Raw genomic sequence first — 13,637 nt, forward strand, 5'->3', positions numbered from 1 at the left:
ATTTGGGATGTGGTTGGATGGAATTGAGTCCCAAACAGTGAGACACATTCGTGTAGGAGTATGTGCTTTATTATGGGCTATCTGGAATTACAGAAATGATTTGGTCTTTAACAGAACAACAAATACTCATTTTTTGCAGTTTATCTTCCGAGCCACTGCATTGATCCGTATGTGGTCGTTACTCACTCCGACGGAGACCAGGGAGGGTTTGGTTACTGGATCTATCCGATGAGAGATGGTAGCACGGGATATTTTCAGCCGGTTTGGATGGCGGTCATGTAATAGGACAGTCAATTAGTTTTTCTATCTCTCGTTTGCCAGCTGGTTGTGGCTTTTATTTTTGTTCCTTAGCTCTTTATGAGCAGCTTTTGTTCGAGACTTTTAGATTATTGTTGAACCTATTTGCCCCCTAATAAAGATGGCCGCATGCATCACTCTGATGCAGAGACCGGGGATGTCCCCCTTTTCTAATAGAAAAATAAGAAGAGGGTCAATAAACTAGCACGGAGGTAGTACTATATTATCCTCGAAAGAAGAAGCAAAATGCCGACCCCAGCGATTCATATTCATGTGATAGACGTTGACCACTGGAGTACCGGGACACAAACAAGGAAAGAGAGCAAACGAAACTTCGTTGCACAAACCATTAATTAATACGTAACAAGTAGTCCTAATTCCTAAAGATAATTGTTGCAGCGCTGTTGTTCTCCAGACATTGGACGTGGTCAGTGATAACAAGGGAGAATGCGGTCGTCCGTGTATATAACAAGGGAGAATGCAGCAGCTCATCATATATAAGCGATAGCACACCATGGCCACGTCCAGCTCCCAATTCCTTTTCCGGATGCTGCTTCCAGTCCTCCTTGTTGTCATCCTTGCCTCGGCGGCCGAAGGGCAGCGCCCGGGTTGCCGCGAAAAGTGCGGCAACATCACCATCCCCTTCCCGTTCGGCATCGGCCTCCGCTGCTTCCGCGAGGGCTTCGAGGTCCTCTGCAACCACTCTCGCGCCTTCCTTGCTGGCAACAGAACACGCAAGGGCGACTCCGAGGGCAAGCTCGCATGGTCGTGGTCGCTGATGGAGCTAGCGAGCATATCGGTCGCCACCAGCGATGCACGAGCCTACGCTGCGGTCTCGTACCGCTGCAGCATGAGTGAGAACACGAGCTCCTCCTTGTCCCTGCGTATGGATTTCGCTATGTCATCCAAGCGTAATGTTCTCCAGGGCGTCGGCTGGATAGTTGACGCTCAGTTGAGTTACGAACCTTACTTCTCGGCGGCGGCGGACGGGTTCCCTTGCAGTGTACCAGAGAGCAACTACCTGGATAGGCCGGCCGGGACGAACGGGTCGTGCGTGGCCCCCTTCCCGCCCGACAACGGCCCCAACGAAATTATCAGCTTGTCGGTCCAAGGAAATGACAAGAATAGGTGGTGGGAAACCTACCCGTGCTCCTACGGCATGCTGGTGGAGGAATCAGTGTACAGCTTCTCTACGCCTGACATACGCGGCAACATGACGCTACTCGAAAGGTACCCCCAGGGGACACCCTTCATCCTCGATTTCGCCGCCGGGAACACTAATTCGTGTCCGGATGAAGGACGGCTTCCTTCAGACTACGCCTGTGTCAGCGGCAACAGCTCTTGTGCCAACGCAACAACACGTACTCGTGATTTTCCGACAACAAGAACAACAATTACTCGTGGCTATGTCTGCAAGTGCTGGGAACACTACGACGGCAACCCGTACATCCCAAACGGATGCCAATGTACGTACATACTACATATATATAATCCTATATATACAAGCAATTGTCATTAATTAGCAATTCGTTAACTACCCGGAGTGTTGATTCTTCAGTCCTTTTTTTTTGAATGGTCATTCTTCAGACATTGATGAGTGCAAGCTCCCTACAAATCCCTGCCCAAATGGCGGGATCTGCAAAAACAGGCTGGATGGTTATGATTGTCCATGCAAATTCGGTATGAAAGACGACGGCAAAGGGGGGACTTGCACAGATGTATTCCCTCCAGCATCAAAGGCAGCTGTGGGTAAGCTACTCCGTCCGTTCATAAATACTATAAGCCTTTTTAGACAAAAAACAATATAGACTATGTACATATTCAGCAAAATGAGTGAACCTATACTTCAAAATGCATCTTTATGCGTCTGTATATATGTATGCCCCAGTTGCCAATCTAAATCATGAACACACTAACACATCTACTTCCTCCATTCCAAAATACTTGAACTTCAAAGTTTTTCCTAAGTCATATTTCTTTAGGTTCGATAAATCTAAGCTGTTGTGGCAGATGTTGGTATACGTTTCTACATATTTGATCAAACTGATAGAAATTTGATTTAGGACAATCCTGGAACATCATGTATTTTTGATTGGAGGGAGTATGGCATAGCCATTGCCTGCACATCTCTTAATCAATATAAAGTATGCATATATAATTGTTTCAATAGACTTTGGTCAGTCAATTGCGTACTCCTTAATTTTTATAAATGACCTAGCTGTAATTTATGAGCTACTCAAACTTTGAATTTTTTTCCTAATTTATTGAAAAATATATGAATATTTACAATACCAAATATTATAGCATATGCAGATATATTTCATGATGAATCTACTGGTATTGTAGATGCTAGATTTTTTCCCTATAAACTCGGGCAAAGATTATAAAAATTGAAGTAGGACAAAGTTTATATCCACTATAATTTAGCAAGGAGAGAGCACATGCTTTCTTTGTCTTCTGCGCACTTCCCTTGGAGTTTGAATCCCTCTCCTCTCCTGATTTAGATTCTTTTTTGTCCTGATAATTCTAGCGGTAAATTGTTTTACCTCGAGTAGATGAATATAAGAGAATAGTACTTCTTATACTTAACATTTCTGCTAGATTTGTAACCATTGATTTAATGATATAAATTAAGTTTATCTTCTGCCCATCTAGGTGCAATAGGGGGTATTCTTCTCATGGTAATTATATCGTTCCTTATTATTCTTTACAAAGAGAAGAAGATGAAGGAATTCTACAAAAAATAATGGCGGCCCTCTATTAGAGAAGGCAACAGGCATTAAAATTTTCAAAAAGGGGGAGCTCAAGCCCATTTTAAAGAATAGCAACATAATTGGAAAAGGTGGATTTGGCGAAGTTTACAAGGGTCTTCTTAATAATAAAGAAGTTGCAATAAAGAAGCCAATTAATGGTAGCGTGCGAAAGAATAAGCAATTTGCAAATGAAGTCATCATCCAATCTCTTCTTCGTCAAGAATATTGACCCGACGATGGACTACCTAAACCTGCCGGCCGTGCCGAGCCGCGCGCCAGCTGGACGTTCAAGCCCAAGCAACTGTCGGCCACCTCCATCGCTGCCATAGCCTGCCTGCAGGTGGTGACGGAGTCGGAGGGTCTCTAGGCCTCTGACCTTCTGGCCGCCTTCGTGAAGCGCCGAGTGCCCCCCTTCAAGCCCGGCAGCACATCATCAGCAGCATGAGCGGGCACCGAGACCCGTGTCGGCTGAGCACCAAGGACCTGCCGGACACAGAGTTGGTCCGGCTGGTTAACCACATCTCGAACTGCAAGCTCTCGGAGTCGGAGTGGCAGTTCGGCAAGCAGTCGTACGACCGCGCACACCAGCCGCCTACTGTCAGTCTTGCAACCCTTTTTTCTTCTTTGCTTGTCCGAGTTATTGCTTTGCCGTCTGATCAATCAACCGCGCACACTAGATGTTAGGTTAGTTGAATTAGATATTTTTTATTAAGTGTTTAATAGAATTAGTTAGAAAAATAATAGAACTAGTTAAACTAGTTTATTTTTAGTAAGTATTACTTTATTTTATTTATAGTAAGTGTTTAATTAGTTGAACTAGTTGATTAATAAAACTAGTTTATTTTTTATAGAAGTAGTTTATTTTTAGTAAGAAAATTAATAGAACTAGTTTTTTTAGTTAAAACAATTATTCCTGCATCGACGTCGGGGATGCCTATCCCGCATCCTCGTCATCGACTCGGCAGAGGAGGCCTGCTTGATCAGAGGGGCCATGTCCGGGACTGGGCGCCGCTGGGCTGGTACTGGGAGGTGGAACCTTCTGGGGGGCGCAGCTTGGTGAGGAGCCAGCCCGTCGTTGACCCGAACCTTGTTTGGTGGCGGTCGCGTGGGCCAGACGGTGCCGAGGCTTTCGGACACCGCGGAGGTGGTACGTCACCGTGTCAGCGATGAGGACGAGCACGTTCGTTGCTACATGGTTGCGTTGGAGGGCAGGTTCGACAATATCTGCCAGGTTCTTCAGGGATCTCACTGGAGCTATGATCCTTTGATGGTTCCTTCTCTTTGGGTGTCCACCGCCCGTGTCGATACCCGTCGGGCGCTACGGTTCTAACTGTATTAGCCATGCTATATGTATGATAGTATTCGGGGTGTATTAGTGATAATATTTGACGATATACGAACGCAAGAGATGATGTAGTTTTGCTTATTGAATGCATGCTAATTTGAATACTAATTCATTTTACGATTTGGTTTCGCTTATTGAATGCTCAAATTGGAAAACTACTCCTACTTTGATTGCTCCGATAGTCAACCCGTGATGAATAATAATGATCTAATTTAGTTTTTGTAGTACATATTTTTAATTGTACAAGTTTAATCTCTAAATTATATGAACCTAGGAAATGTCATCAACGGATGACGAAAGTCTCCCAGGGGAGTGCGACTGGTGTAACGACGACCAGGGTCTGTGCGACAGGCCTCTCCTAGACGAAGGTTGGCGCTTTAGCATTAAGCTCCAGGAGACCTTCGAGGCTGAAACGGTACGAAACGATGACAAGTTTTTTTTCGTAATTAAGCACGACTTCTACTACTTCAACGTGTAATTTTGTCTTTTACAATTCAACTAGTTTATCCCTTGCCATGCAAGACGCTATGTCTTGAAGAGAGTGGATTTTGAAGATCATGAAACTATGGAAACAAAGAAAATCCAGCTGAGGACCCATCATGGTATGGATTTTGAAGTAAATCTGTATAATTCTGAGAGTGTAACCCATTTTGGTTGCAAGAATTGGGAACCACTTTGCAAGATGTATGGTTTTTATGAGGGTATGCTTGTCACCATGGATCTTCGTGATCCTGACACTGGCGAAGACAATTTGGATATTTGGGTCCTTGTTGATACGCTTCTAATTCTTCCCCTATGTGAGTTTCTCAAACATAGTTATTAAGAAATTTATATTTTTTATTTCAAAATAGTTGACAGCTTATTTTCATTGTTCAAAGAATGTGCGGAATATGGTAGACAGAACCTACTACACCGATGGCTCAGAATTAACTTATCAGGAGCAAAATCATCTGATCGCATTTTGTACTGATGTTGAGAATTACTACTATCAAACTCCTCAACATTATGGTCAATACGTGCTACTAGTGCACATGTTGAACTACGGTAACATCCATGAAGATAAAATGGTAAGATTTTTTACTATTACGAGACATCCCCGTGCTTCTTTTGCATAAATTCTTCTATAACTCAACTATACATTGCTAACTACCAAGTTATTACTATGTTTTTCAATAGATAATCTCAAATGATTGTGTGCTTCACCTGATGATGTTTCCGAAAGGTCGCGTTGATGTTATGAGCTTACAGCCAGGTGATCATCCTACGCATCACAGCTGTCCATACCGGATTTCAAAAACCTAACTTTTTGATGTGCTCAAGTTTGCCCCTAAAAAGCAATTTAGATCTCTAGAATGCCCTTCCATCTGGTCAAAGTTGTTTGACCAAAATTTATAAAATTCATAACAAATTCATATGAACTTAGAAGAATGAAATAAGATACCAAAATGCTCATAAAAATATCACATATACATGCATGTGATTTACGTTAATCACCTATATGTGCATCTATTTGCATTCACCCTAAATGGTTTTTTAATGTTATAAACCCTAAAAAGCTTTAAAGAGTGATTTTTCATGAACGTAATGACATGCGCATATAGGTGATGTTTTTATGAACATTTTGATATCCTATTTTGCATTATTCTGAGTTCATATGAATTTGTTAAGAATTTTTGAAGTTTTCATCAAACAACTTTGACCAGATGGAATGGCATTCTGGAGACCTAAAATGCTTTTTAGGCGCAAATTAGAGCAAAAAAAAAGTTAGGGGTAAATTTGAGTAGTTGGCTCGAGTCAGGGGCACAAAGGTAAATGTCCCTATATATATTACAGACGACTCAGGGGAAAGCACTCCGTCTATAATAATGGGTACATATGATCATATGATAGGCACACATGTATCTAATTAAAGTCGATGCATACATGCGAGCTGGGTGCTAAATGGAGCAAGAAACTAATGGAGTACTCAGTCAGCACTCAGCAGGTATGCCTTGATATCCCAATTATAGTTTTCACAAAGTACATTATACTATATTTTTATGTTTCCGCTCAGAAGCAAGTAATAATTAATTAATTAAAGATCTGTTTGCATTGGAACGTCATGCATGATGATACTGATAAATTAAGGCCGTTTGGATTTAGGGGTACATAGGAAGAGTACGTGGAAACATGTGTGCATTTGTATCTCGATCCAATTACTAAATTTCATCTATTCTCAACCTCGCTCCATATCTGTATGTCCAAACAGTTCCTTATTAAAGAGATTGCAATAGTTTCTCAGAATTGTTTTTAAAAAATCTCGAAAATATGCTACAGAATACCTACGTACATACATCATGCATATGGCACGGTCCCTGGTTTTCATACCCGCCTTTCCTACCAGCTGGGTTTAGGGGCAGTGTTGGCTGGAGATGAAGTTGCTGCCGGAGGTGGCCTTGCTAAAGCGGCGTTCCAGGACATGGAATGAGATGGCGAGGATGGCGCGGAGCTAGGACTGGGCCACGCCCCGGGCCCTAGGCCTGCAATAGTAAGCTACAGTGTGTCTACAGGGCCCAAAATGCTACACTGACCGAAGAAAGCATTGTGCACGCCCCAGGCCCAGGCCCAGGCCCCCCTGGCCTGGGTCCTAGATCCGCCATGCACTGCCAGTTCTCCCCACCGCCGGCTGCGCTACATGGCAATCACATGGCTGCGTGGCATTAGGCATGGTTTAAACTAACCTTTTACTATTTAATTTCCCAGCGAAACCCTTTTTCTCTGGTTTACTAGTACAAGAAAGGAATAGAATCAATACATGTTCCCATTGTCTCAAAAAGAGAAAGGAACCATTATCTGAAATGAAAAGAGAAAGGAATGAAGACCCTAGCTTGCAACGCCTGCTAGGTATCATATACTGAGCACATACATATATGACAGACTCAGAGGAAAGCACTCCGTCTGTAATAATCGGTAGCATTAAATTAAGTTGACGCATGCGAGCTAGGTGCGACATAAGAAACTACTGGAGCACTCAGTCAGCAGGTATGCCTTGATATTCCAATTTGGGTTGTTTTCACTTAATACATTTTATTTTGCCAGGTTTTTGTTGAGCATCAAGTAATTAAAGACCCATGTTTGCACTGCATGCATCAGTGATCCCTCTTTTTCAAACGAAAATTATCTGCATTGCAACGTCATGATGGTACTAATAGATTATAAGGTGCTGTTGGGACTTAGGGATAGACTGGAAATATGAGATTGGGATATATCTCTAGATCCAATTGCTAAATTTAGTCCATTCACAATATTTTCTTACATCCTCATTAAGCTTATGCAAAAGATCAATTGATCTTGCTGCTCCAGATCATACAAATACTAATGTAATTTTACTCTTAGTTTCTTCTTTGATACTACTCTCATCTCAACAAATAGAAAATGTTAGATCATACTAGGGTAGGGTCAAGGATATTTTTCATGATAGGATTACAGAACATTTTCACAAAAAATTTAGATCATGCGAAAGTACTTTTCTGGAAACTAGTTTCATTCGAAGGCTTACTTTTATTACTGAGAGTTCATTTTATTCCCTGGTGCAGGCAGTTGTACTCTGAATTGTATGCTGTGGTATTCTCCAATCTCCCGCAATTAGGTACATTTTTTGTTGTGTTAAGATTCATTGGATTGGAGTAGACTGGCCAAGAAATTGTTGAAGTCACTGACGTGTCTGTTGAGGCTGTTCCACCCCAAGAGCTCATTTTAAGATGAGCTTGTGGATGGATTATGTAGGTGAGAAAGAAAACAATGAAGATGATGCGGAATACAAATGTGAGCTAGCTCGGATCATGACATGCAGACAAATTTCGTGAATAGTTTCGTGTGTGTGTGTATATATATATATATATCCATACACAAAACTGATAATCCTTATGATTTCTCTCCTACTTGTGTCGCATTTCATACCCGCCTTTCCAGTTTCCATGGAAGATTCAGCCTGCCAGCTGTGTTCATGGGTAGAAGATCAAGTTGCTGCCGGAAGGTCTTGCTGAAGTGGCGTTCCAGGACATGGAAGGAGATGGCGAGGATAGTGTTGCACTGCCAGTTTTGCGTGACATGGGAATCACCTGGGACGAAGCTAGAAAAAATTCAGCACCGGTGTCAGCCACTACACTACCCACTACTGAACTATGGCAAGGAAATATAAGTAACTTTCGGAAGACAATACAAAGATCGAAAATATGCAATCGATAAACAATTTAATAGTTGTTATTTCAAAATTTTCATACCGGGTGAAGTCAAGAAACCTCTTACTTAAAAATTTAGAAGAAGAAAAAACACTGACTTCAGAGCTTCATTTGTAACTTCAAGCAAAGGATGAACAAACAAAACATATTATACCGACAACAATGGTACAAAACAAATAATACTAAGAAATATATGATCAAGAGAAAAAATTGAAGTCACTTGAGACTCTCCTTTTATAATTTCCCTTCACGATCTTTCGTCTTCTTAAAGAGATCAATCATGTCATCATTCGTAATGGTAGAAAAAAAATATTTTTCTTACGTAGCAAATCAGTCAATCACTCAAAACTGCTCCCATTTTGTTATGCAAAACATTGTTGACTGACGCTAAGGAGAATCGAGTATTTGCCCGCACATTACGCAAAACAATCTTGGTCATGATCTTCACATTTACATTAAAATTGTGCCGCTGCCGCTGCGGCCGGCCAGGCGGCATCAAGACAAACTATTCTTGGTTCGGGCTTGTGTTATTCCTCGAAGAGGTGAGAGAGATTGAGATTGCTAGGGTTTGTTTTTGGGAGTGGGAATTGAGGATTGAGGCGGCAAAGAGACGTATCGGTGTGTAACTGTGGATCGTGCGACCTGCACGTACTGCAGCGTATATCAGAGAGACCAAGCAGCGATCAGATCAATGTGTTCTTGGCTTTTTGTTAGGGTCACTTGTTACCTTTTTGTTTGCACGACTGTAATTGGGCTAACACTTTGGGCCTGTGTAGCTTCCTGGCGGCTGGGCTGGGGTCAATCGATTTTTTTGGCTGGGGTCAGAGACAGAACTTGTTAAGCGTGTTAGATGGAACGCTAAACCGCACTGGTGTCAACTGACACCAGCGGTTGTACGTGAGCTCCGTCCCTGGAATCAAATGGCTAGGTGACATTAGGAATAGTTTGCCAGTACAAGAAAGGAATGGAACCAATACATGTTTGCATTGTCTAAAGATAGAGAAAGGAATCATTGTATAAAAAGAATAGACAAAGGAATAAAGACCGTAGCTTGCAACACCTGCTAGGTATCTCATGTACTGAGACTGAGCACACACATGTATATATGGCTGACTTAGAGGGAAGCATTCCATCTGATAATCGGTAGATATGAGGATATGATAGGCACACATATATCTAATTAAAGTCGATGAATGCATGCAAGCTGGGTGCTAAACAAGAAAATACTGGAGTACTCATTCATCAGGTATGCCTTGATATTCCAATTCCTGTAATTTTCGCATAGTACATTACGTTTCGTTAGGTTTTCGCAGAGCGGCAAGTAATGATTAATTAAAGGCTCTTGTTTACATCGCAATGCCATGCATGATGATACTAGCAAATAAATCAAGGCGCCGTGTTGATTTAGGGTACTCACCTTCACCCGTTTGGATTAAATTACTAGTATGTGTACCTATGTTTGGAGTACATAGGAAGGGTATGTGGAAACATGCATGCCTGTATGCATTATATCTCGATCCAATCAGTAAATATAACCCATTCTCAACATCATATCTGTATGTCCAAATAGCTCATTATAATAGGAGGTTGCAAGAATTTATCAAATTTGTTTTTGAAAAGTTTCTCGAAAATATACTAGACAGAATACCTACATACATACACGTGCATTATTCCTCTTTATTCATTGTACATATTCTTTTGCATTAAACACCGGTCGTTGGTTTGAGGCCGGCCATGAGTTAGACTATGAAGGTGAACGGCACCAGAAGCGTGAGCTCCATGGCAGGGTCTCTTGGTTTAGGTCCACAAACTCTAGAATATAATTTGACGGAAGTACTTATAATCATGAATTCTCTGCTATCCAACGTATGTCATTTTCTTGTTTAATTAGCCCGGCTAGCTAGATACACATACAGTAGATAAATTTAATCCATTCTCAACCTCATACTCTGTATGTCCAAACAACTAATTATAAAGAGATTGCAAGAATTTCTTGGAAAAATAAGTTTTGGAAAAAATCTCAAAAATATACTAGAGAGAAAACATCATCTACGTACGTACATACATCACACAGATATATATCATGACCCCTTGTTTTAGTTCAAACAACTCGGCAGTACTTTAGTCATGAAACTAACGTACCTTATATATACACAGCATACCCTGATTGCACCTAATTATCAGAAACAGTTGATGTGCATGCAGTTGTAAATCAAGATCAAGAGAGCTGTCAACTAGCATCGATCCAAGATTACGTACATCAATGGCAGAAGCTTCAACATACACTACCATTATGCAACTATTCCACGATTGGGAAATCCATGCATTGATTCTCTTGAGCTTTGTCCTGCAACTATTCCTCTTCTTCTCCGGCGGCCTTCGGCGCCGCCACAGCCATATGCTGCTTACAATCATGATATGGTTGTCTTACCTATCAGGTGATTTCATAGCAGCATATGCACTAGGCCACCTTTCAGTCAATTTGCCTACCACTTCCACCACAGATGACAATGATCATCATAAACCAGCCCATCAGCTCACTCTCTTGTGGGCACCTTTCCTTCTTAGCCACCTTGGAGGACAGGACACTGTGACTGCTTTTTCATTGGAGGACAATGAGCTGTGGTTGAGGCATCTGCTGAACCTTCTAGGCCAAGCATGCCTAGTTGTGTATGTGTTGTGGAAATGGGCGGCATTGGCACACTACCAACTTGTAATCCCGGCTGCATTGTTATTCATTGCCGGGATCATCAAGTATGGGGAGAGGATTTGGGCACTCAAGTTGGGAAGCCAGAAAGGCCTCAGGACCTCCACTAGCAGAGAAGCAAAGAAGGCATCCCTTGAAGTAGAGGACAGTGAAAACAATGTGCAGGCCTATCAAGCAATTGTTAGGTATGCTGCTCTTCACACAGAGCGAGGCTTGCGGGATATATTTGCTGGACGAAAACTCTTCGACATGGACGAGCAAACTCTGGAAAAATTTGGCGAGGCTTCGGGAGATGTACAAACGGTTTTCAAGAGGGTGGAGATTGAGCTTAGCATAATGTATGACGGCTTCTTCACGAAATCCCGGGTAATTCAAACAATGCCCGGTGCCATCCTTTGGTGTGTCTCCCTCGCCTCCACAGTGGTTGCCTTTGTGCTCTACGTCAAGATGATGATGACTAGTAGTGCCGATGCCGAGAAAACGGAGAAAGAGTATAAAAGAAGTAGAGTTGATGCTGCGATCACCTATATATTATTCATTGGAGCATTTTGCTTGGAAGCTTGCTCGTTCTTCATGGTGATGATGTCACCATGGGAGTGGCCCTTCTTGGAAGCTCGAGCTGGATGGTGTCATGCGCTGCTCACTCGAGTGGCCTGGCCTATCTTCGCGAGGATCCAACCAGAGACCAAGTCATGGTGGTCAAACTCAATGGGGCAGTACAACTTGTTTAGCTCCACCAGGAGCATGTCAGCTCAAGACCGCAGGAAGTGGAGTAGCACCATCTTGTTAATGGCAAAGAAGATGGCAGGCGTATTTGGAGCTAGTGAGCTATGGAAGAAGATAAGCAACACCAAGCATGCCCAAGTCACGAGGGAGATCAAGGAGCTCATCCATGACTCATTAGGCCACGAGTGGGGTAGTCCTAAGCCCATCAGCGTTCCAGGTGCTTATAGATTACTACTCACCCTCCCCTTCGAGCGGGCCTTGCTGATGCTACACCTTTGGACAGACGTGGTGGTGCACAAGGCGGCCAAGTCAACAATGATGATGAGTAGCAGTGGCGATGGCCGGCCGCTGGTTGATGTGGCGACCCAAGAGGAGGACCAAGAGGCAGCACGGCGGCGACGTCTTGTGGATACCTGCAAGATGCTATCTGAGTACATGTTGTACCTGCTGGTGGAGCACCCTGACATGTTACCCGTCAGCACCAACGTGCAGGATGTATTGGCGTCGCGCTCAGACTGTGTCACGGGTGCATCCAGCAAGGACGACTTTCTTGATATATTTACTAGTGGTGACTTGGACTTTCCTGACTGGATCTTCTTGCGGGATCACAAAGCGGTGCTGGAAGACCAAGGGGGCATCCAGGCCGAGGTGGAAAGACTGGAGCAGGTGTGGGTGCGGATGCTTGTGTACGCAGCCGGAAAGTGCCGGCCGGAAGAGCATGCCCGACGGCTGAGCACTGGGGGAGAGCTCATCACCTTGGTTTGGCTGCTCATGGCGCATCAGGGGCTGGGAGACGTGCAGAACAGTGTCGGTCTTATCAGAGATGGTATCAGCCGACGACATCTTTTCGATTTTGAGGAGGAGGTGTTAAGTCGTACCAACTTGACGGATTCTGCACCAAAGGAGGAAGAGGAGTTAACTACTGCCAACTTGACTTAATCAGGTAACTGCATGGCTTGCCTCCAGGTGTCAGTCTTATCGGAGTTGATTTCAGCGCACGACCTTCTTTTCGATTTGGATGATTCTAAAAATAGGCGGCAGAGTTATTTAATGAATTGCATGCGTCCAGGTGTGGTGTGGTTAAGTCGATCGATGAGTAGTACAATTATATATAGTACAATTATCTTTGGTATTGTATAACTGATGTATAGTACGATTTGTTTGTTTACTACTCTATGTATGATATACTATATTTGTTTAAATCCAATCACACTGGCCCTTTTTGAAGCAAAGTCGCCCGCCAAAAGAAAAAGAAAAAGTTGAAGCAAAGTCGCCCGCCAAAAGAAAAAGCAAAAGTTGAAGCAAAGTAGATGTAGATGAACAAGAACCTGATTCCATTCCAGCATACTACTTAATTATACTACCTTTTGCTTTTGGTTGCGAATGCCAATGGTTAACTAAAATCTTCCCTACACCGACGATTCTATATTGTTTGTTGATTCGGGTCGCTATGTCCATGCATGTTCCTATTGTTCCAATCCTCATCAGCTTGGATCGTCAGGGTTTCGGGCCAACAGAGCAGAAAAACTAAACACTACTTCAGTTATACTGCATGATCGACTATCTTTTAACTATGTGAATTCTGTTGC

The 13,637-nt window shown here is 42.8% G+C and overlaps 2 protein-coding genes across 2 annotated transcripts; both read left to right on the plus strand.

Annotated features, from left to right (window-relative positions):
• The first annotated feature begins 811 nt into the window (after positions 1-811).
• Positions 812-2,320, plus strand: LOC109751391 (wall-associated receptor kinase 3-like). Its single transcript, XM_073500675.1, has 2 exons — positions 812-1,763; positions 1,885-2,320. The coding sequence occupies exons 1-2, from the start codon at positions 812-814 to the stop codon at positions 2,103-2,105; spliced, it is 1,173 nt and encodes a 390-aa protein (XP_073356776.1). The 3' UTR covers positions 2,106-2,320.
• An 8,558-nt stretch (positions 2,321-10,878) lies between these two features.
• On the plus strand, positions 10,879-12,987 carry LOC141025400 (uncharacterized). Its single transcript, XM_073500676.1, has one exon. The coding sequence runs from the start codon at positions 10,879-10,881 to the stop codon at positions 12,985-12,987; it is 2,109 nt and encodes a 702-aa protein (XP_073356777.1).
• The last annotated feature ends 650 nt before the right edge of the window (positions 12,988-13,637 follow it).

Source organism: Aegilops tauschii, chromosome 6, assembly GCF_002575655.3.
Source record: "Aegilops tauschii subsp. strangulata cultivar AL8/78 chromosome 6, Aet v6.0, whole genome shotgun sequence".
Taxonomy (NCBI): Eukaryota; Viridiplantae; Streptophyta; class Magnoliopsida; order Poales; family Poaceae; genus Aegilops; species Aegilops tauschii.

Excerpts from the sequence above, each read along its gene's own strand:
- LOC109751391 (XM_073500675.1), top strand. The coding sequence starts at position 812 with ATGGCCACGTCCAGCTCCCAATTCCTTTTCCGGATGCTGCTTCCAGTC. Across the intron at positions 1,764-1,884 it reads CATCCCAAACGGATGCCAAT|ACATTGATGAGTGCAAGCTC; the intron begins GTACGTACATAC and ends GTCATTCTTCAG.
- LOC141025400 (XM_073500676.1), top strand. The coding sequence starts at position 10,879 with ATGGCAGAAGCTTCAACATACACTACCATTATGCAACTATTCCACGAT.